This window comes from Manis javanica, chromosome 9, assembly GCF_040802235.1.
Source record: "Manis javanica isolate MJ-LG chromosome 9, MJ_LKY, whole genome shotgun sequence".
NCBI lineage: Eukaryota > Metazoa > Chordata > Mammalia > Pholidota > Manidae > Manis > Manis javanica.
In genome coordinates, this window is record NC_133164.1 from 75,048,308 (window position 1) to 75,069,756 (window position 21,449).

Here is a 21,449-nt window from a genome sequence, read left to right on the forward strand (position 1 = left end):
TTATTTCTTTAGGTAAGGTTTTAAAATGTTTCCATATCTTAATGGTTGCTTATTATAGAATACCAGTGTGAAATAAGCTAGAGACTCCCATAGGGATTTGGGCTTATGTGCAAATGTGAACAGTTCTGAAAACTGAATTTCACTGGATTGTTCTAGACCCTGAGGAAATGAAGGTGTTTTTGGCTCCTTGCCTGTCAACCCTATGAAGGTTCCTAGATTCATCTTAGAAAATCATCTCCCGGGAAAAGAATTTTTTCTTTGCTGCTCCGTTAGGATCTCTGGTCAGCATCTCCTGAAGCCCAGCCCTGCAAGGCCTCTGGTGCTTCTCCGGTAGCTGAGTTTTTTGTAGCCTCCTGGTTACCATCCATTTTAAGATTCTTGTCTTGAGCATACATTGAGGAACCTTAAGAGGAATGCCACCTCCTTTAGCCTATCGCAGGCCATCATTTTACCAACCTTTCTTTTCAGATGCCTCAAAAATAGATGCTTTCTTTATAGGATGAAGTTCATCTACAATGTAGATGAATCCATAAAAGTTTTAAAGGTTCCCACAGAGAAACCACTGCACATAAATGTCTTAGAACAGAAGGCCATTCAGAGTTTCAAGGCTGATTTGCAGGTGAAAAACTGTATTTATGAAAACATATTTAATCCAAATGCAGTGTTCCCAGATGGTGGCTCTGTCAGCCCCTGGCCTCTGAGCCCAGAGTGGAAGGCATTGCGTGGATCTCTGAAGCACATTGTCCATGAATATTCACTACTGTTGTGGGAAAGCAGTGTAGAAAGGAATGAGTTCACACCAATGACCCACCAATTACAGGGGACTTTATAGCTAGTTAGTTTTTAAGGTCCTCGGATGGTGGTGGTGGTGAACCCTTTTGGGAGTCAAGTTACACTTAATATTTGTTGACTTTTCCTATTATGTCTGCTACCTTAGCAAATACTCTTCTGATAGATTCTTATTTAGTGATCTCCAAAGTGATAATAAAACCATCATTTTAGTGGGAAGATCATTCCAATGGCATTATTCTGGCATAGGGAAGTATAGAGACCAGTTAAGAAACCACTTGTTACCCTTATGAATAATCTGACATACTGTCTTTGTAAAAGTACAGGACAGGGGGCGGAGCCAGGATAGCGGCGTGAGTAGAGCAGTGGAAATCTCCTCCAAAAACACATAGAGCTATGAAAATATAACAAAGAAAACTCTTCCTAAAATAGAGACCAGAGGACACAGGACAACATACAGACCACATCCACACCTGCAAGAACCCAGTGCCTTGCGAAGGGGCTAAGATACAAGCCCCGGCCGGGTGGGACCCGAGCGCCCCTCCCACCGGCTTCCAGCGAGTGCTTTTTGGAAGCCTTAAAGGGACAGGGACCCTGGTGCTAGGGAGGCAGGGCGGTGGGACCGGTGAGTGGGTGCCTGGGACCGGCGCCTGAGGACAAAGAATATACCGCGTTTTTCCCTGTGGGACCGGAGGGCGGGTGCCTGAGACCGGCGCCTGAGGACGTGGGAAATCACGCATTTTTCCCCTTTTTTTTTCTCTTTTTGGTGAGTGCTTTATGGAAGCCTTAAAGGGACAGGGACCCTGGTGCTAGGGAGGCAGAGCAGTAGGACCGGTGAGCGGGTGCCTGGGACCGGCGCCTGAGGACAAAGAATATCGCGCGTTTTTCCCTGCGGGACCAGTGGGCAGGTGCTTTTTGGAAACCTTGAAGGGACAGGGATCCCGGTGCTAGGGAGGCAGGGCGGCAGGACCAGTGAGCGGGTGCCAGGGACCGGCGCCTGAGGACAAAAAAAAATCGCGTGTTTTTTCCTTTTTTTTTTTTTCTTTCTGTTTCCTCTCTCATTGTTGCTGTTGCTGTTTTGGTTTGGAGAGTGCTTTTTGGAAGTCTTAAAGGGGAAGGACAGGTCACTTAGACCAGAGGCAGGGAATCTGGGGATCTCTGGGCACTCTAACCCCCTGGGCAACAGGGAGCACAGAGGCCCCTTATGGAGATAAATAGCCTCCCAGCCGCTCCCCCTCCAACGGGGCTCCAACACTTTGGAGGAGGAGCCCCAGCCAGGCCACGCCCACAGCAACAGCGGAGATAAACTCCATAGCAAACGGGCAGGTAGCAGAAGTCCTGTCTGCGCACAGCTGACAAGCATAAGCCACTAGAGGTCGCTATACTCCCAGGAGAGGAAGGCCACAAACCAACAAGAAGGGAAGCTCTTCCAGTGGTCACTCGTACCAGCTCTGCAAACTATTTCTATCACCATGAAAAGGCAAAACTACAGGCAGACAAAGATCACAGAGACAACACCTGAGAAGGAGACAGACCTAACCAGTCCTCCTGAAAAAGAATTCAAAATAAAAATCATGAACATGCTGACAGAGATGCAGAGAAAAATGCAAGAGCAATGGGATGAGATGCAGAGAAAAATGCAAGAGCAATGGGATGAAGTCCGGAGGGAGATGACAGATGTCAGGAAGGAGATCACAGAAGTGAAACAATCCCTGGAAGGATTTATAAGCAGAATGGATAAGATGCAAGAGGCCATTGAAGGAATAGAAGACAGAGAATAGGAACGTATAGAAGCTGACATAGAGAGATAAAAGGATCTCCAGGAATGAAACAACACTAAGAGAACTATGTGACCAATCCAAAAGGAATAATATTCGTATTATAGGGGTACCAGAAGAAGAAGAAAGAGGAAAAGAGATAGAAAGTCTCTTTGAAGAAATAATTGCTGAAAACTTCCCCAAACTGGGGGAGGAAATAATCGAACAGACCATGGAATTACACAGAACCCCCAACAGAAAGGATACAAGGAGCACAACACCAAGACACATAGTAATTAAAATGGCAAGGATCAAGGACAAGGAAAGAGTTTTAAAGGCAGCTAGAGAGAAAAAGGTCACCTATAAAGGAAAACCCATCAGGCTAACATCAGACTTCTCGACAGAAACCCTACAGGCCAGAAGAGAATGGCATGATATACTTAATGCAATGAAACAGAAGGGCCTTGAACCAAGGATACTGTATCCAGTATGACTATCATTTAAATATGATGGCAGGATTAAACAATTCCCAGACAAGCAAAAGCTGAGGGAATTTGCTTCCCACAAACCACCTCTACAGGGCATCCTACAGGGACTGCTCTAGATGGGAGGACTCCTAAAAAGAGCACAGAACAAAACACACAACATATGAAGAATGGAGGAGGAGGAATAAGAAGGGAGAGAAGAAAAGAATCTCCAGACAGTGTATATAACAGCTCAATAAGCAAGCTAAGCTAGGCAGTAAGATACTAAAGAAGCTAACCTTGAACCTTTGGTAACCACGAATCTAAAGCCTGCAATGGCAGTAAGTACATATCTCTCAATAGTCACCCTAAATGTAAATGGACTTAATGCACCAATCAAAAGACACAGAGTAATACAATGGATAAAAAAGCAAGACCCATCTATATGCTGCTTACAAGAAACTCACCTTAAACCCAAAGACAAGTATAGACTAAAAGTCAAGGGATGGAAAAACATATTTCAGGCAAACAACAGTGAGAAGAAAGCAGGGGTTGCAGTACTAATATCAGACAAAATAGACTTCAAAACAAAGAAAGTAACAAGAGATAAAGAAGGATACTACATAATGATAAAGGGCTCAGTCCAACAAGAGGATATAACCATTCTAAATATATATGCACCCAATACAGGAGCACCAGCATATGTGAAGCAAATACTAACAGTACTAAAGAGGGAAATAGACTGCAATGCATTCATTTGAGGAGACTTCAACACACCACTCACCCCAAAGGATAGATCCACCGGGCAGAAAATAAGTAAGGACACACAGGCACTGAACAACACACTAGAACAGATGGACCTAATAGACATCTATAGAACTCTACATCCAAAAGCAACAGGATATACATTCTTCTCAAGTGCACATGGAACATTCTCCAGAATAGACCACATACTAGCTCACAAAAAGAGCCTCACTAAATTCCAAAGTATTGAAATTCTACCAACCAATTTTTCAGACCACAAAGGTATGAAAGTAGAAATAAATTCTGCAAAGAAAACAGAAAGGCTCACAAACACATGGAGGCTTAACAACATGCTTCTAAATAATCAATGGATCAATGAACAAATCAAAATAGAGATCAAGGAATATATAGAAACAAATAACAACAACAACACAAAGCCCCAACTTCTGTGGGACGCAGCGAAAGCAGTCTTAAGAGGAAAGTATATAGCAATCCAGGCACACTTGAAGAAGGAAGAACAATCCCAAATGAATAGTCTAACATCACAATTATCGAAACTGGAAAAAGAAGAACAAATGAGGCCTAAAGTCAGCAGAAGGAGGGACATAATAAAGATCAGAGAAGAAATAAACAAAATTGAGAAGAATAAAACAATAGCAAAAATCAACGAAACCAAGAGCTGGTTCTTTGAGAAAATAAACAAAATAGATAAGCCTCTAGCCCAACTTATTAAGAGAAAAAGAGAATCAACAGAAATCAACATAATCAGAAATGAGAATGGAAAAATCATGACAGACTCCACAGAAATACAAAGAATTATTAAAGACTACTATGAAAACCTATATGCCAACAAGCTGGAAAACCTAGAAGAAATGGACAACTTCCTAGAAAAATACAACCTCCCAAGACTGACCAAGGAAGAAACACAAAAGTTAAACAAACCAATTACGAGCAAAGAAATTGAAATGGTAATCAAAAAACTACCCAAGAACAAAACCCCGGGGCCGGACGGATTTACCTCGGAATTTTATCAGACACACGGAGAAGACATAATACCCATTCTCCTTAAAGTGTTCCAAAAAATAGAAGAGGAGGGAATACTCCCAAACTCATTCTATGAAGCCAACATCACCCTAATACCAAAACCAGGCAAAGACCCCACCAAAAAAGAAAATTACAGACCAATATCCCTGATGAATGTAGATGCAAAAATACTCAATAAAATATTAGCAGACAGAATTCAACAGTATATCAAAAGGATCATACACCATGACCAAGTGGGATTCATCCCAGGGATGCAAGGATGGTAGAACATTCAAAAATCCATCAACATCATCCACCACATCAACAAAAAGAAAGACAAAAACCACGTGATCATCTCCATGGATGCTGAAAAAGCATTTGACAAAATTCAACATCCATTCATGATAAAAACTCTCAGCAAAATGGGAATAGAGGGCAAGTACCTCAACATAATAAAGGCCATATATCATAAACCCACAGCCAACATTATACTGAACAGCAAGAAGCTGAAAGCTTTTCCTCTGAGATCGGGAACTAGACAGGGATGCCCACTCTCCCCACTGCTATTTAACATAGTACTGGAGATCCTAGCCACGGCAATCAGACAAAACAAAGAAATACAAGGAATCCAGATTGGTAAAGAAGAAGTTAAACTGTCACTATTTGCAGATGATATGATACTGTACATAAAAATCCCTAAAGACTCCACTCCAAAACTACGAGAACTGATATCGGAATACAGCAAAGTTGCAGGATACAAAATTAACACACAGAAATCTGTAGCTTTCCTATACACTAACAATGAACCAACAGAAAGAGAAATCAGGAAAACAATTCCATTCCATTCACCATTGCATCAAAAAGAATAAAATACCTAGGAATAAACCTAACCAAAGAAGTGAAAGACTTATACTCTGAAAACTACAAGTCACTCTTAAGAGAAATTAAAGGGGACACTAATAAATGGAAATTCATCCCATGCTCATGGCTAGGAAGAATTAATATCGTCAAAATGGCCATCCTGCCCAAAGCAATATACAGATTTGATGCAATCCCTCTCAAATTACCAGCAACATTCTTCAATGAATTGGAAGAAATAATTCAAAAATTCATGTGGAAACACCAAAGACCCTGAATAGCCAAAGCAATCCTGAAAAAGAAGAATAAAGTAGGGGGGATCTCACTCCCCAACTTCAAGCTCTACTACAAAGCCATAGTAATCAAGACAATTTGGTACTGGCACAAGAACAGAGCCACAGACCAGTGGAACAGATTAGAGACTCCAGATATTGACCCAAACATATATGGTCAATTAATATTTGATAAAGGAGCCATGGGCATACAATGGCAAAATGACAGTCTCTTCAACAGATGGTGCTGGCAAAACTGGACAGCTACATGTAGGAGAATGAAACTGGACCATTGTCTCACCCCATATACAAAGGTAAACTCAAAATGGATCAAAGACCTGAATGTAAGTCATGAAACCATTAAACTCTTGGAAAATAACATAGGCAAAAACCTGTTAGACATAAACATGAGTGACCTCTTCTTGAACATATCTCCCTGGGCAAGGAAAACAACAGCAAAAATGAGCAAGTGGGACTACATTAAGCTGAAAAGCTTCTGTACAGCGAAAGACACCATCACTAGAACAAAAAGGAACCCTACAGTATGGGAGAATATATTTGAAAATGACACATCTGATAAAGGCTTGATGTCCAGAATATATAAAGAGCTCACACACCTCAACATACAAAAAACAAATAGCCCAATTAAAAAATGGGTAGAGGAACTGAACAGACAGTTCTCTAAAAAAGAAATACAGATGGCCAAGAGACACATGAAAAGATGCTCCACATCGCTAATTATCAGAGAAATGCAAATTAAAACTACAATGAGGTATCACCTCACACCAGTAAGGATGGCTGCCATCCAAAAGACAAACAACAACAAGTGTTGGCGAGGCTGTGGAGAAAGGGGAACCCTCCTACACTGCTGGTGGGAATGTAAATTAGTTCAACCATTGTGGAAAGCAGTATGGAGGTTCATCAAAATGCTCAAAACAGACCTACCATTTGACCCAGGATTCCACTCCTAGGTATTTACCCTAAGAGCGTAGCAAACAAGTTTGAGAAAGACAGATGCACCCCTATGTTTATCACAGCACTATTTACAATAGCCAAGAATTGGAAGCAACCTAAATGTCCATCGGTAGATGAATGGATAAAGAAGATGTGGTACATATACACAATGGAATACTACTCAGCCATAAGAAGTGGAAAAATCCAACCATTTGCAGCAACGTGGATGGAGCTGGAGAGTATTATGCTCAGTGAAATAAGCCAAGTGGAGAAAGAGAAATACCAAATGATTTCACTCATCTGAGGAGTATAAGAACAAAGGAAAAACTGAAGGAACAAAACAGCATGGGAATTACAGAACCCAAAAATGGACTAACAGGTACCAAAGGGAAAGGAACTGGGGAGGATGGGTGGGCAGGGAGGGATAAGGGGGGGGAAGAAGAAGGGGATATTAAGATTAGCATGCATGGGGGGGGGAGAAAGGGGAGGGTGGGCTGCACAACACAGAGAGGACAAGTAGTGATTCTACAACATTTTGCTAAGCTGATGGACAGTAACCGTAATGTGGTTGTTAGGGGGGACCTGATATAGTGGAGAGCATAGTAAACATAGTATTCTTCATGTAAGTGTAGATTAAAGATTAAAAAAAAAATGAAAGAAAAAAAGAAAAGGGGGATTACTCCTTGATAGGATAAAACTATTGGTAAATCAAAGATCAACGCATGCTTTAAATATCCTTAATGTTGATCACTTAAAGGCTATCAGATGATCAGCTATGGAGGTACTCTTTTCTGGTAATATTCCTTTCTCTTAATAAAAAAAAAAAAAGCAGTTCCTGTGTGCTGACCTCCTATGAGTTCTGCACAGTGGTATAGAGGGCATGTCAAAGTGTGGGCAAAGGGTCTGTTTGTTTCTATGCAGAAGATCAAGGCCTAGCTTGGATACCCAGCAAATGAACTAAGATATGATATGAGGAGGAGCTTCCAGCATCAGCACTCTCTGGAGGACTTGTGCCAGGGGGATGATCATCAAAAAGCCTACACAGGGATCTGGGCGATGCTGTGGTTGTGGCTGCATCCACCCCACCGTTTCCTGGACTTGCTATTGGAATGAGGAGGGAGATGTCTAGGCTGGCATGTGCATACAGTGAGACAACGAATTTGACCAGATCTGTACTGTTGGAACTCAACCAGGAGTTGGGAGGGGTGCAAGTTGTAGCACTCCAAAATCTTATGACTATAGACTATCTACGGTTAAAAGAACATATGGGATGTGAACAGATCCCAGAAATGGGCTGCTTTAATTTGTCTGATTTCTCTCAGACTGTTCAAGTACAGTTGGAAAATATCCATCATATCATAGACAAATTTTCACAAATGCCTAGGGTGCCTAAATGGTTTTCTTGGCTTCACTGGAGATGGATGGTAATTATAGATTTGCTTTGTTTATGTCACCGTATTCCTATTATGTTAATATGTGAGCACAAATTAGTTGGTAGTTTAAAACCTATACATGCTTAAGGTACTCTACAAGAAGATATGTCAAAGAAATAATCAATCCTCCCATATTTCCTTCATATGCTACATCTATAGCTTTTCTTCTTCCTTCCTAATTACAACCCTTAAATAGAATTCGTGCCTCATATCGAATTTACCGAGTATCATAATTCCTCCAGGTGGTAAAGATACCTCGAGACAAGTGCTGGGCATAGAAGCCACAGGGCATAAATCTGCAAAGAAGTAAAAAGCTAACCTTTTCAAACAATATGGCTTCTCTCTCACTTACCAACTTTACATTTCCCTGTATGGCCCCGGAAGATGACTGGTTAGCCATAGACGGGTAAGATTCCTCAAGGGAGGAACAACCTAAGACAGGCACAGTCGCAGGGGAGCCATCAGGTGAGAAATTGGGGATCAACAGAGGTGAGGCTCAGAACCTCACCACCCCCTGTTTTGAGAGAAATCTTCTGCATCCGTGGATGTTTTGCTGCCCTTGTCTAGCTTGGATTAATACTTAGTCCATAGGCACACACCTGATCATCTACATTTGCCCTCTTACAGCACTAAACTATGTTTTCTACCTTTATCTTGCATCTACCTACCACTTCAGCATTTTATTAAAAATAAAATAATAATAATAATAAAGGGAGAAATGTGGGATCAACATATAAATCAAGTATAAAAATCAAACGAATATTCATATTTGACCTGATTGTTTATAGTTCATAATGTGTGATCAAAACCAAAAGTTTCTGTGATGAATGCCCTTTTACTGTTCACCATGTATGAATTTATTCACTATGTAAGAATTCGTTCACCATGTAAGAACTTGTTCGTTATGCTTCAGAAGATTGGAGACTGATGAGAATTAGGCTTGAGATGGATTAATGATTGTACATTGAGCATTGACCCCCCTATACTGAATTGTATTGTTGTTAACAACCATTTGATCAATAAATATGAGAGATGCCCTCTCAAAAAAAAAAAAAAGAAAAAAAATAGAAAAAAAAAGTACAGGACAATTCATTTATTTGGGAATGTAGATAGGATTCTGTAACTTGTTAGTTCTTAATGGAGGGAGCTAGTGATATTGGCATTATTAAGGAACATAATCCAATCCTTTCCCATTACCCTGTAGGTACATGGGTAAGACCTGGACACCATCTGCACCTCACCCAGGATTCGACAGTTTTCTCCTGGATTTGACCCTTGGTTGCTGAAACTCTTGGGCAGAAGAAATGGCTATCATCAGACTGGAATTTGAAAGGCACAATTTTTGTCTGTTAAAGAGGAGTTTCTTGCTGTTGAAACTCATAGCTGTTATCTTTGCCATGCTTTTATTTTGTGAATTTTTAATCTATTACTTAGTCATCTTTCAGTGTAATTGGCCTGAGATGAAAACTGCAGCTCGTGATGGTAAACAAGAGTCTCCTGAACCTGTGTTGAAAGCCATGTTTTTGGCTGATACCCACTTGCTTGGGGAAGTAAGAGGCCATTGGCTGGACAAATTACGAAGGTAGGAGCTAAAATCAGGAATATTTCTGAAATCCTGTAGGTGAAAAGGTATAGCCCTCTCCCCACAGGTCAGGGTCAGTAGCTTCAGGGTACTCTAGTTATTTTCCTGTCAAAGAAGGACATGTAGGGCATTTGATTTGTCCTTGAACTTAATTTACTGACCATCTGTTGTATATAAGAACTAAAAATTTGGAAGGCAAGTCTGGATTTGAGTCGTAATTGGGACAAGTTGCTAGTTGGGACAGGTTACTTGAGTCTTCTGAGTGGGGCCGTCTCCCCTGTACCTCCCCATCTCTGCTTCCTTGTTCCTAAGGGGCTCATGTGAGATTCTTCACAGGCCAGGAAATACCCTCAGCAAAGCCAAGCCTGTGGGGGTGGTCAACTAAGTTTCTCTTTCCCGTGGGCAGGGGAGGAAACACCTGGGGTGGTGGGCCCCTCTCGCAGTCACTGGTATGTGGATTTGAGCTAATTAGTTTCTCCCTGCTCTGCTCAGAAGGGGGAGCAGAGCGGATTCGTGGCTGTCCCTCTTGGTGGAGGGTCAGCTCCTGTCTCTCCACTCAGACTTGCCCAGCACAGGCCATCTTTTCCTACCAGAAGGATTTTTAAAATTTAAGTGTGGTAAAATACATTGTAACATAAATGTTGCCATTTTAAGCATTTTTAGGTGTACATATCAGTGGCATTAAGTACATTCACATTATTTTGCAACCCTCACCACCATCCATCTCTAGAGCTTCCTCATCTTCCCCAACTGAAACTCTTTACCCATTAAATACGAACTCCCTCTCCCCCTTTTCCCTTGGCACCCACCACTCTACTTGCTTCTCTATGAATCTGACCACTCTAGGAATCTCATATAAGTGGAAGCATCCAGTATTTGTCCTTTTTTGACTGGCTTATTTTATCATGATGTTCCCTCCTTTCTTACCCCTTTGACCCTATGCCTTGACCCTGTTTCTTTTTTCTTTCTTCTTTTTTTGTGCCAGGGAGAGGTTTTTATTGAGAGATACAGGGAGAGGACAGGGTTTCTGGCTAGGCCAGGAGGGGACAAGAGAGACTGGAGTGGTGTGTTGTCTAGGGGATTTATAGGCAGTTGAGGATTTTTGGGAACTGATAAAGGGTTTAGGGTGTGGATTTGTTAAAAGTGGCCTTAGGATGTTTGTTTTGTCCTTGATGAGATATTAAGTTCCTTTTAGCATGCTATAGTGAATCTTACACATGATTACAAACAATTAACATAATAGAAACATGGTCTACTTTCCTTCATCTGGGAAGTATCAACTGTTCTCACTGAAGAATGACTCTAGAGCTTAATGTCTAACAGAGTTTTGGTAGGGGGTTTCCTTGCATGTAGTTACATTGCTCTGAGTGTAAATATCCTGCCTTGCTTTTTCTGGAGGCCCTCACCCTACTCTGACTACACCCACGGTCCCTGTCTCATTCCCTCCTCTATAGGTAGACACCCTAGCTACTGCTAGGGAAAGGGGGCAACAACCACTTTGGCTGCTTCATGCTGAGAGGGGGCACAGTAAAGGGTGCAGTTAGGTCTCCATCACTGGTCAGTCGAGAGGGTCTCAGAAGATGGGCTTCCATTTCTATAACTATTTGAAGTTTTCTGGCTTCTAGGCAAGATAGAGCAAAACGTGTTATTAGGTTAAGTAGCAACATCTAGAGTTGGATTTTCTATTCTGGAAGGACAAACTTGATGAGATTAAGAATGTGTGGCTGAATATTACTACACTGATGGACAGTGACTGCAATGGGGTATGGGTGGGGACTTGATAATATGTGTAAATGTAGTAACCATATTGTTTTTTCATGTGAAACCTTCATAAGAGTGTATATCAATCATACCTTAAGAAAAGTGCATGGCTGAATATGAGAACTAGAAATAGTATAACTCTAATTGAGAATCATAGCCAGATATCTTGGGGGAACTAGAATTCTAGATTTAGTCTATGTCCCAATGACTAGTATTAGGATTTAATATAGATAAGGCTGCATTATTGAAACAGTACTTTTCTCTAAAATCACCCTCATTTTTTGTTAGGGATAACCAGATTAAGAAAATAAGCTTAACACTTGGCTTTATTATTTGCATAAGTGCAGCAAGAAGAGCAATTGATTACATAGGCTCTTTTAAATGTGTTTTGTTGGAACTTTTTGTAAGAATTTCAGATTGAACTTTTAAAGGTCTCTCGAGGCCAGAAAGCCAAGCCAGACCTGCCCTCAGGTTTTGCCTGCAGTGCCTGTAGATTTGGGTGAATTCCTCTCTTCTTGAGTTTCCCAAGACATTCCTGAGGTTCCTGCACCTGCCAGGAAGTGACTGACATTCCTTACTCACCTGGTAAGGCTGCTGGGAACCCTGTAAGCAAGGTACCAGGCCTGTTCTTCCAAGGGGTTTGTTGGCTTTATAAGGTCAACCTTAGTTCCTTAAAGCTGTTCATATCTGAGTTTATGCACATGTCTCTCAGGTATGACATTCCAGTCAAAGCCTTGGTAATATAACCTGTGTTTTTAATTGGTCCTCTTACAAGGAAAGCAGATTCTTATTGAACTTATGCAAATAAAAATACTGCCATAAAGTATAAAAATACTCACTGTAAGTTTTTAAATTCTGGAGGGTAGAGAGAAAGATAAATGTTTCAATTCTGCTTATAAAGGTGTCATTTACTAGACCTGTTGTAAATCAACTTAAGAGAAAAAGGTTGAAACAGACACTACTTTTTCTGTTTAAGAGATTGGCAACATTTGCATAAAAATTAAAATCATCTTTCTCAGTTTACTTAATTTTATGTAACTAATTTTTGCTCTGCTGGAATCTAGTTCTTTACTAGTTTAGGAGTAATAAAACAGTGACTATAAATGACAAAAAGACTTACAAATGACAATGGTTAAAGATCTGATGAGAACTTACTTTTAAGACAGTTGACATAAGGAAATTTAGATATTTCTGTAACATAAAACATTCAATAACAAAGTTTAGCATTATTTCCTTTGACAATGCTTTCCAGTAATTAAGCAAGTAATTATATATCAGATAAATAAGCCAAATTAGCCAAATATTTTCCCCAATGGGGAGAAAAAATTCCTCTGACATGTTCCAGGGGCTCTCTGGAAAATATCAGAGTTAACTAGAGGTAAAAGCACCTTTTTTGAGTTTGATTTTAGGAAGCTGTCAGAAGAAAGTCTTTTTAAGGCACTTGCTTAAATAGAATCATAGGTCACTATGAAACAATACTTATCTATTTAACCAGAATGACAGTAAAAGCTTAAAGGCAAATACAGAAGGTCACACAGTACTTAGACAACTCATTGAGACTTTAAATATGAGAAACTGCTTTGATAAAACAATTAGAAAACCCTTTGCAGTCTTTCAACCTTACGAGACATTTTTTTCTTGACGGATTTAACAGATAACATCAACTTAAATTGATGCTGGGGTTCTTGTTTGTGGAGTCGGAGAATGAACTTAGCAAACACCCAAGGTAGGAGAGCCAGGGAGAGGCTTTTATTGAGAGAGAAAGAGAGAGGACAGAGCTCCTGGCTCATGCCAGAAAGGGACAAGAGAGCCCTGGGGTGGTGCGTTGTCTAGAGGATTTATAGGTGGTTGAGGATTTTTGGGAACTGAGGGCTTAGGGTGCCCCTGCCCTGCCCCTAAGGTGGGCTGGGTTGTTGTCTGTTTGCTAGGGCTGTTTACAGTGAAGTCACATGTTATGCTGAGGTACCCTTCTTTATTTGGGGAACATTCAAACATTCCAGGCCAAGTTGTTCCTGGCCTTTTGGCCTTTAACTGATCTCACTGAAGATGTCTATATTCCTAGTCTGGTAGAGAATTAGTGTGACCTTGACTTTGCAAAATGCTTAACACAGAGTTTCAATAGGGACTTCTTTACATTGTTACATTGCTCTGACTGCAAATATCCTGCCTTGCTTTTTCCGGAGGCCCTCACCCTACTCTGACTACACCCACAGTCCCTGTCTCAAAATGACTTTAGCTAAACTTTGGCAGCTGATAACCACAAGGACGTGTCTGTTTCAGTTCAACTTAAATTAGCATTAATGCTTAATATCTGCTATCAGAATTTTGGAAGTTTTAGAATGCCCAATTTTATACTGTAGTAGTCCACAGGACTTTTGATTTTTTCCTTCTTTTCATTAAAATAAATTTAGCTGCACAACCTTATTATGTTGTATACTTCTCTCAGGGACCAAGCCTCGCCATCAGAGAGTTTGTATTGAGGCCAGGCTTGTATGCAGAAGATAAGGCTATTTTTTTTAGGGCCTGGAGATTAAATTGCTCCCAGTTCTTTAGAATGCATGCCAGAGGCGTGTCTGGCTTTAAACTTGAAGAGGATGCTCCCATCTGGAAGAGAGAAAGACAGGTGTGTGACACCTGATCGGCCTTTTCTCTCTGTGAGAGAGCATCGTGTCGCCTTGGGGCCTGGGTGACAGGGGTCAGTCATCTCCTCTGCCAGGCCTACTGGACTCCACCACTCCTTACTAGCATGGCCTGTATACCACTCCTTACCAGCATGGCCTGTACCTTGCCTTGATTTCCCTCTTGCCTTCCCACTAAGCAAGAGTTGCCTCAGAGCTCTGGGTTTAGTGGGACCTCACCAGTGTGCTCTTACTTTACACCTTTTGGGAGTTCTGATCCAGATTCTAGTTTCTTCTGCATGGGCTTTAGCATAGTACACTCAGGATCATTCCTTGAGAGGCCCCTGCCTGTCCAATAAGTGCAGGGACTGTGTTACCTCTCACTGCCAGAGCAGTGGTCATTAAGAGTTACAAGCCCCTTTCACTTCCCTGGGGGCTGCAGATAAGGAAATGCAATAGTCCCAAGACCACTGCCTCTAAGGAAGAGAGGTCATAGAATAGAGCCATTTACATGTTGGGCTGGAGGTTTCAGCTTGACTACTTCACAGACTTCATTTACGTTACACAGGAGAAAGTGGCACAGGCCTAAGAGGGTGGTTTTCAATGAGGAGAGGGGTAACTTTTTCTAAGGCCAGTGATAGAATTTAGACAGAGGCTGCTATGGGCAGTTATGGAGGGAGATAAACACCAGTTTCTGCCACTGTGTGGGAATTATCCTGCTAGTCACTCACTCTAAGAAATTTGATCTGTGAGACAAGAGGTCAGGGGTCATCCGTGCATAGGCAGCAGCCTAGCTGGAGGTTCACTCAGCGCCATCAGATCAATAGGCTGGGGCCGAAATCCAGGACTACTGTCTTTTAGTCCAGTCTGCCCTCGGAGTCTGCAGATTAGGATAAGAAAGTAGGAAATCGGCTCAGCCACTCCCCGACATTCCCGTCCGTCCTGAGGTGGGGGATTAAGGAGCGGCAGACACTGGGAAACCTTTCACCCAAGACTTAAGATTGGTAGCCAATGCTAATCGTCTTTTAAGTGGCTAACTGGTGCCCAGACACATCTAATGAGATAAAAAAAGTGCAGCATTAAGTCAGGAATAAGAATGAAGCATGGATCTCCTACCTTGCGGTGGTGAGCATCGGGTCCTGTGAAATTGACATAGTCAGAGGCACACAGAGAGCATGTAAAGTAAGTAAAGAGCATCCTTGCTTCACCCAGAGGCCAGGGTGGCCTGAAAAGGCAGGCTGGGAGTCAGGGTGAGAGAGATACGCCTCACGGATACCCAATCAGGCTGTTGGGGTGTGATTCCAGACACGCGGGCCTTTGAGAAGCTGCTGAAGTGCAGCCTCAGCCTAGACTCTCGCAGGTGCCCACGGCTTTTCTCAGTCCCTCGCATCCGAGGAGATGCCTCTGAAGGGGAATCCTGGCCTCCACTCAGGTGACTTTCCCGGCTCCCAAGGGAGACGGGGGATCCACTGAGGGAGACGCAGGGGAACCTGGTGCTTGAGACTTTGAGATCGGCAGCTAGGCTAGTCCCATTTAAGTGGCTGACGAGCGCCCGATGTTGTGTGCCATAGACGGCTTCCTTCTATAAGGAGAGTAAAAGAAAAGGGCAGGCTTGGATGCTGATACTCACCTCCAAAGTTATCCTGGACAAGCCCCCAAAGATCATGCTGGGGTTCTTGTTTGCGGAGTCGAAGACTGAACTTAGCACACACCCAAGGCAGGAGAGCCAGGGAGAGGCCTTTATGTAGAGATACAGTGAGAGGACAGAGCTCCTGGCTCATGCCAGGAGGGGACAAGAGAGCCCCTTGACCCTGTTTCTTTACCATGGCTTCATTTGTGCCTCTCTGGACAGGTCTTTCTTCTTGGCAGCAGGAACGTCCTCAGAGTGATTTGAATATGGCTGAGCCTTTTGTCGGGTGGAGGGTGAGATGTGTCATGTCTCCAGAGGTGGATGAAGAAGGCAGGATGAAATGAGGAAGGATGGAGCAACTGCTATGCTTTTTTACTCAGAGTTTGAATCCAAAAGAGGTGTGAAATAGGGGCCAGAGTGAGCTTGGAGTGCCCTCGTCTTGATCTGGGTCTGCAAGTTGAGCTTTATTGATGATGAGTCCCCTGTGGAGTCTTCCCTGCCCTCTTGTGGCTTCTAGATGCTTTCCTCTCCAGGACAAATAGCATTCAACCAAGCAAAACTGAGAAATGTGTTTTTGAGACATACCTTCAGTGAAGATGTGCACCATGGAGTGGTGCACATGGGCCTGAGGATCTCCTCCACCTATTGCATGCCCAGGTTGTAGCCTTCCCCTGCTATAGGGGAGAAGCAGCTGGGGGCATGTCTTAAAAAGGAGGAAAGAATTTGGAACCTTAGGAAAATGACATAAGCTGTAGTTGGTTAGGAAGTGGCAAGGGAGGGTTAAGAAACATTGTGACATTTTTGAATGCCCACTGCGTGTCGGTGCTTTCCCGGCCACTTACAGATGTCGTCTCATTTTATTCCATGACTATCCTTGGAGAGTAGGTTTTATTATCTCCATTTACCAATGAAGAAACTAGAAATCAGAGAGAGTGGGAAGCTGTCCAGGCTGCCCAGCTGGCCGTGGGGTGGAGCTGGGACGTTAGGTTATGGCCTGCCAGCTCCCAGCTCCTCGGCTTTTTTCCTTTTCTTGTGTTACCTACAGGATGATTACTTGTATGTCTGAAGTCTACAGGATTTACAGTTTTGATATCGGCTACTCTGTTTGTCTCGTTGTCTCCCCTCAACTCTGAAGGCAGGAAGGAAGTTGAGGTCTCCCTTTGAGAAGTGAAACTTAAGCCAGATGTTGTCATCTCCTGGGTGTGGTGCAAAATCAGCCTACACTGGGCATCTTTGGCTCACTCAGACCCCTCATCACTGAGTGGTGGCTTTGGATTATGGTGTGGGGCCTGATCTGTGGGCACCGCACAGGGGAAATCAGCCCCTGAGATATGTGGGAGGGGCAGCCCCGACTCCCCTTGGGTGCCTTTGTTCCCCACATTTAATCAGATACGGACTCCTCGGTCCTTCCAAGCAGTGGATGGGAATGCAAGGATGGGGCCTTAGCAGAGGGAGGTGGGACCATTTAATTCATCTCTTAAATGGCCCATAGACAGATGTTGGCTCCACCTAAGAAACAGACTGATGCCTTTTTCCTATTGGCCTCAAGGGAGTGGCAAATGGAGAGAGCCTTCCAGACCGCTCTGTGGTTGTTGCAGCCAGAGGTGGTCTTCATTCTGGGGGACGTCTTTGATGAAGGGAAGTGGAGCTCCGCCCAGGTAGGACCCTGCGATCCAGGCACCCTATTCCTGCTTTGAGGGCAGCACAGGCAGTCCAGAGAATCTATGCAGCAACATCTGCTAGGGTTGGAAGTTTTGCTTAGACCCAATATTAAAAATGTGTAGTCTGTATTGAAGATTATTAGGATGTATGCCTAATGCCAATCTGTGCCTCTTGAGTTAGGTTGGCCAACCTTATATTTGTCTATGTAGGAAATATGTAGATTAGCTGTCATCAATTTGCTGCAGGGCACAATCCCATTAACCTCTTGGGGAAGGGAAATGTAGGCAAGGTAGATGCTGTTCCAGCTGTCACCAAGATTACAGAATACCTATTGGAATGTAATTTGACTTTACATTCTTATTTCTAAATGATGAGAATCGTATTACAAAAGCTACTCGCTACCTTCCCTCCTTCTGGGAGGAGCAGAGGGAGCTGTACAAAGAAAGCCTTGATCCAGATATGGTAGAAACTCACTCTTCATAGGGTTACAATGTTTGTTATAACCTAGTACATAATTAAATATTAGATAATGGAAATACTATATGTAAAAAGCAACTTATATTGGTACTTGGTGTGGGTTCCACTGCCTCCGGGGAGCCTGAGACCCCTTGCCTGTGAGTTGAGGTGACGTGAGTCTTTTCATAAACCAAAGTAAAAGGTTGTTCTCACCTCAGCCGTCACAATGTTTTGCTTATTTACATTCCTGGAATTAATGGGAAAAATAAAGCTGTTTTTCCTCCTTGTTAAAAATGTTCAGTCACTAGTAGTTTTTGAGAGGGATTTTTTTTGGGAGGATTTTAAGAAAGTTTATTGGCATTTCCCAGGACAGTCCAAAAGCTGTACAAAGAAAGCTTTGATCCAGATATGGTAGAAATTCACTCTTCATAGGGTTACAATGTTTGCTGTAACCTAGTGCATAATTAAATATTGGATAATGGAAATACTATATGTAAAAAGCAACATATTGGTTTCAGGTATACAACACAATGGTTCAATGGTTACCCAAATTATTACATCCTCTCCCCCAGTAGTGCAATTACTGTCTGTCAACATAGAAAGATATTACAGAATCAATGACTACATTCGCCAGCTGTACTATTTATTATCCCTGTGACCAGCTTATGTCATGATTGAGAATTTTTGTGCTCCTTTATCCCCCTCACCCTTCCCTCCCACCCACCCCAACCCCTTCCCCGTGGTAACCAACAATCACTTGCAGTGTCTGTGAGTCTACTGCTGTTTTGTTCCTTTTGTTTTGCTTTGTTTCTCTATTCTACAAATTAGTGAAATTATATGGTATTTGTCTTTCTCTTACTGAGCATAATACCCTCTAGAATCATTCATGTTGTTGCAAATAGCAGGTTCTTTTTTATGGCTGAATAATATTCCATGATGTATATGTACCACATCTTCTTTATCCATTCATCTATTGATGGGCACTTAGGTTGGTCCCAAATCTTGGCTATTGTAAATAATGTGGTGATAAACATAGGGGTACATATATCTTTTTGAATCAGGGATTTTGTTTTCTTTGGGTAAATTCCTAGAAGTAGAATTACTGGGTTGTATGGCATTTCTGTTTTTAGTTTTTGAGGAACCTCCATACTGCTTTCTACAGTGGCTGCACCAATTTACATTCACACCAGTGTAGGAGAGTTCACTTTTTCCTAAGAGCCTGTTCTTTATTATTATTATTATTAAGGTATCATTGATATACAATCTTATGAAGGTTTCACATGAGCAACATTTTGGTTACTACATTCCCCCCTATTATTGAGTCCCTACCACACACCCCATTACAGTCACTGTCCATCAGCAGAGTAAGATGCTATAGAGTCACTACTTGTCTTCTCTGTGCTGTACTGCCTTCCCTGTGACCCCTGCTATATTATAATATAGTGCTAATCATAATATCCCTTAATCCCCTTCTCTCTCCCTTCTCTCTCCCTTCCCACCCACCCTCCCCAACCCCTTTCCCTTTGGTAACCGCTGGTCAATTCTTGGGTTCTGTGAGTCTGCTGCTGTTTTGTTCCTTCAGTTTTTGCTTTGTTGTTATACTCCACAAATGAATGAAATCATTTGGTACTTGTCTTTCTCCGCCTGGCTTATTTTACTAAGCATAGTACTCTCCAGCTCTATCCATGTTGTTGCAAATGGTAGGATTTGTTTTCTTCTACCTAAGAGCCTGTTCTTATAACATGTCCAGATCTGAAGTGATTCTCAACTTGGGGTACACACATGGTCCTCAGGGGATCTTCAAATAATAGGTGTGTGAACCAAATATTTTAGGGATTGCCAGTTTTAAGATTGGGGTGCCATTTAATTAGAATTTAGCATCAAATTAAGTAATTAAAATATTAAGTTAGACCTGGAGAAAGAAGTATGACATAGAATTAGAAATTCTCAGTTCTACATTAGCTTTAACTAACATCTGATTTACACAGGGGAAGAACTTCTTACCATCAAAATAGCGAGTGTGTTTTTAGCCACAGGGAAGAGAAGGTTCTCTGGGTCTCAGCAGTGACCCTTTTCTGTACAGGCCTGGGAGGATGATGTAGAGCGGTTCCAGAAAATGTTCAGACACCCACGTCATGTGCAGCTGAAGGTAGTTGCTGGCAACCATGACATTGGCTTCCACTATCAGTAAGTAGTTCACTGAAACATTGTACCCCAAAAGGTCTTGTTAACTGTTATGTTAAACCTACTACAGTTTAGGTAGAAGGCTTATTTGTGCCATATGGAGGACATTCTTTTCCTCAAAAAATGTAAGCTCTGGAGCATAGGCTTCACAAGGGCAAGGACTTTTGTCTTAGCACATTGTATACCCTTAACAGATCTCTGTTGAATTAATGATTTCCATGAGCCCTTGGGTGATTCTAGCTTGAAACTTACATTTCATGGCCAGTTATTTCATTCGGGAATCATAAAAAAGGCCATTTAGACTTTAATAGCTAATATGTATATAGTGCTTATGATGTGCTGGCCTGTTTTTAAGCACTTTACTTCCATATACTAACTTATTTAATCTTTACCATGGTCCTATCATTTTACCCATTGTACCTGTGAAGAAAATGAGGCTGTGGAAGCTAAGTCACTTGTCCCAGGCTAATAAGTAGTTAGTAGGGAAGCTAATATTTCCCTCTGGATAGCTGGGGGCCAGCTGGAGCTCCTAACTAATAATGCTAGTCTGATTCTCAAATCCCAGGTTATTTGCTGTGTCCATAATAACTTTTAAGAGGTTCTAATATAGCTTGTTCTGAAAAATGTTTCTTTTCACAACTCAATGTAGGATGAGCACATACAAAATAAAACGATTTGAGAAAGTTTTCAACCCTGGAAGGTTGTTTTCTTGGAAAGGAATTAAGTGAGTATTATTTGTAAATTCTTATGAAGTCCTTTAGTCCTTGGAAACTTAATTTTTTAGGCTGCCACACTGGATCCCACCCATGCTCTGTGTGGCCTGGTTTACAGTTTTTGATGAAGGTAGCTTAGGTGTCCTTGCTGTTGGTCACCACTGGAGCCACCACCCTGGTTTTCCTTAAAAACCCACAGGAATTGGTCATTTTATGAATTTGCCTGGCCATGGAGGGAATTTTATTCTTTCTGTCTGCCCACCAGCCCTCAACACCCTGCGTTGCTTGCTGAGTGTATAGGCCTTACCAAATGTTGCTCAGTTCACTTTACATAGTAATAATAGTATCTGACATTTACTGAATACTTCCTAGTGGCAGGCTCTGTCATATTATTTCATTTAATCCTGACAACAAGCTGATGGTATGGGTGGACAGTTACTGCCCCACTTTTACAGATGAGGCACAGAGGCTAAGTAACTTGCCCAAGGACATGCATGTGGTTAGAAGCTGATAGTTGGACCTCAGAGCTTCTATATTCTGAGATTTCTC

The 21,449-nt window shown here is 42.1% G+C and overlaps 1 protein-coding gene across 8 annotated transcripts in view; it reads left to right on the forward strand.

Annotated features, from left to right (window-relative positions):
- MPPE1 (metallophosphoesterase 1) overlaps positions 1 to 21,449 on the forward strand; it is a 33,154-nt gene that overhangs the window by 9,111 nt on the left and 2,594 nt on the right. For all 8 annotated transcript variants that reach the window (XM_037001019.2, XM_037001017.2, XM_037001018.2 and 5 more), the window contains 4 exons: positions 9,499 to 9,876; positions 17,435 to 17,543; positions 20,087 to 20,190; positions 20,837 to 20,911. In XM_037001019.2, coding sequence (XP_036856914.1) covers positions 9,599 to 9,876; positions 17,435 to 17,543; positions 20,087 to 20,190; positions 20,837 to 20,911 — 566 coding nt within the window. In that variant the 5' untranslated portion in view covers positions 9,499 to 9,598. The remainder of the gene's footprint in view (positions 1 to 9,498; positions 9,877 to 17,434; positions 17,544 to 20,086; positions 20,191 to 20,836; positions 20,912 to 21,449) is intronic.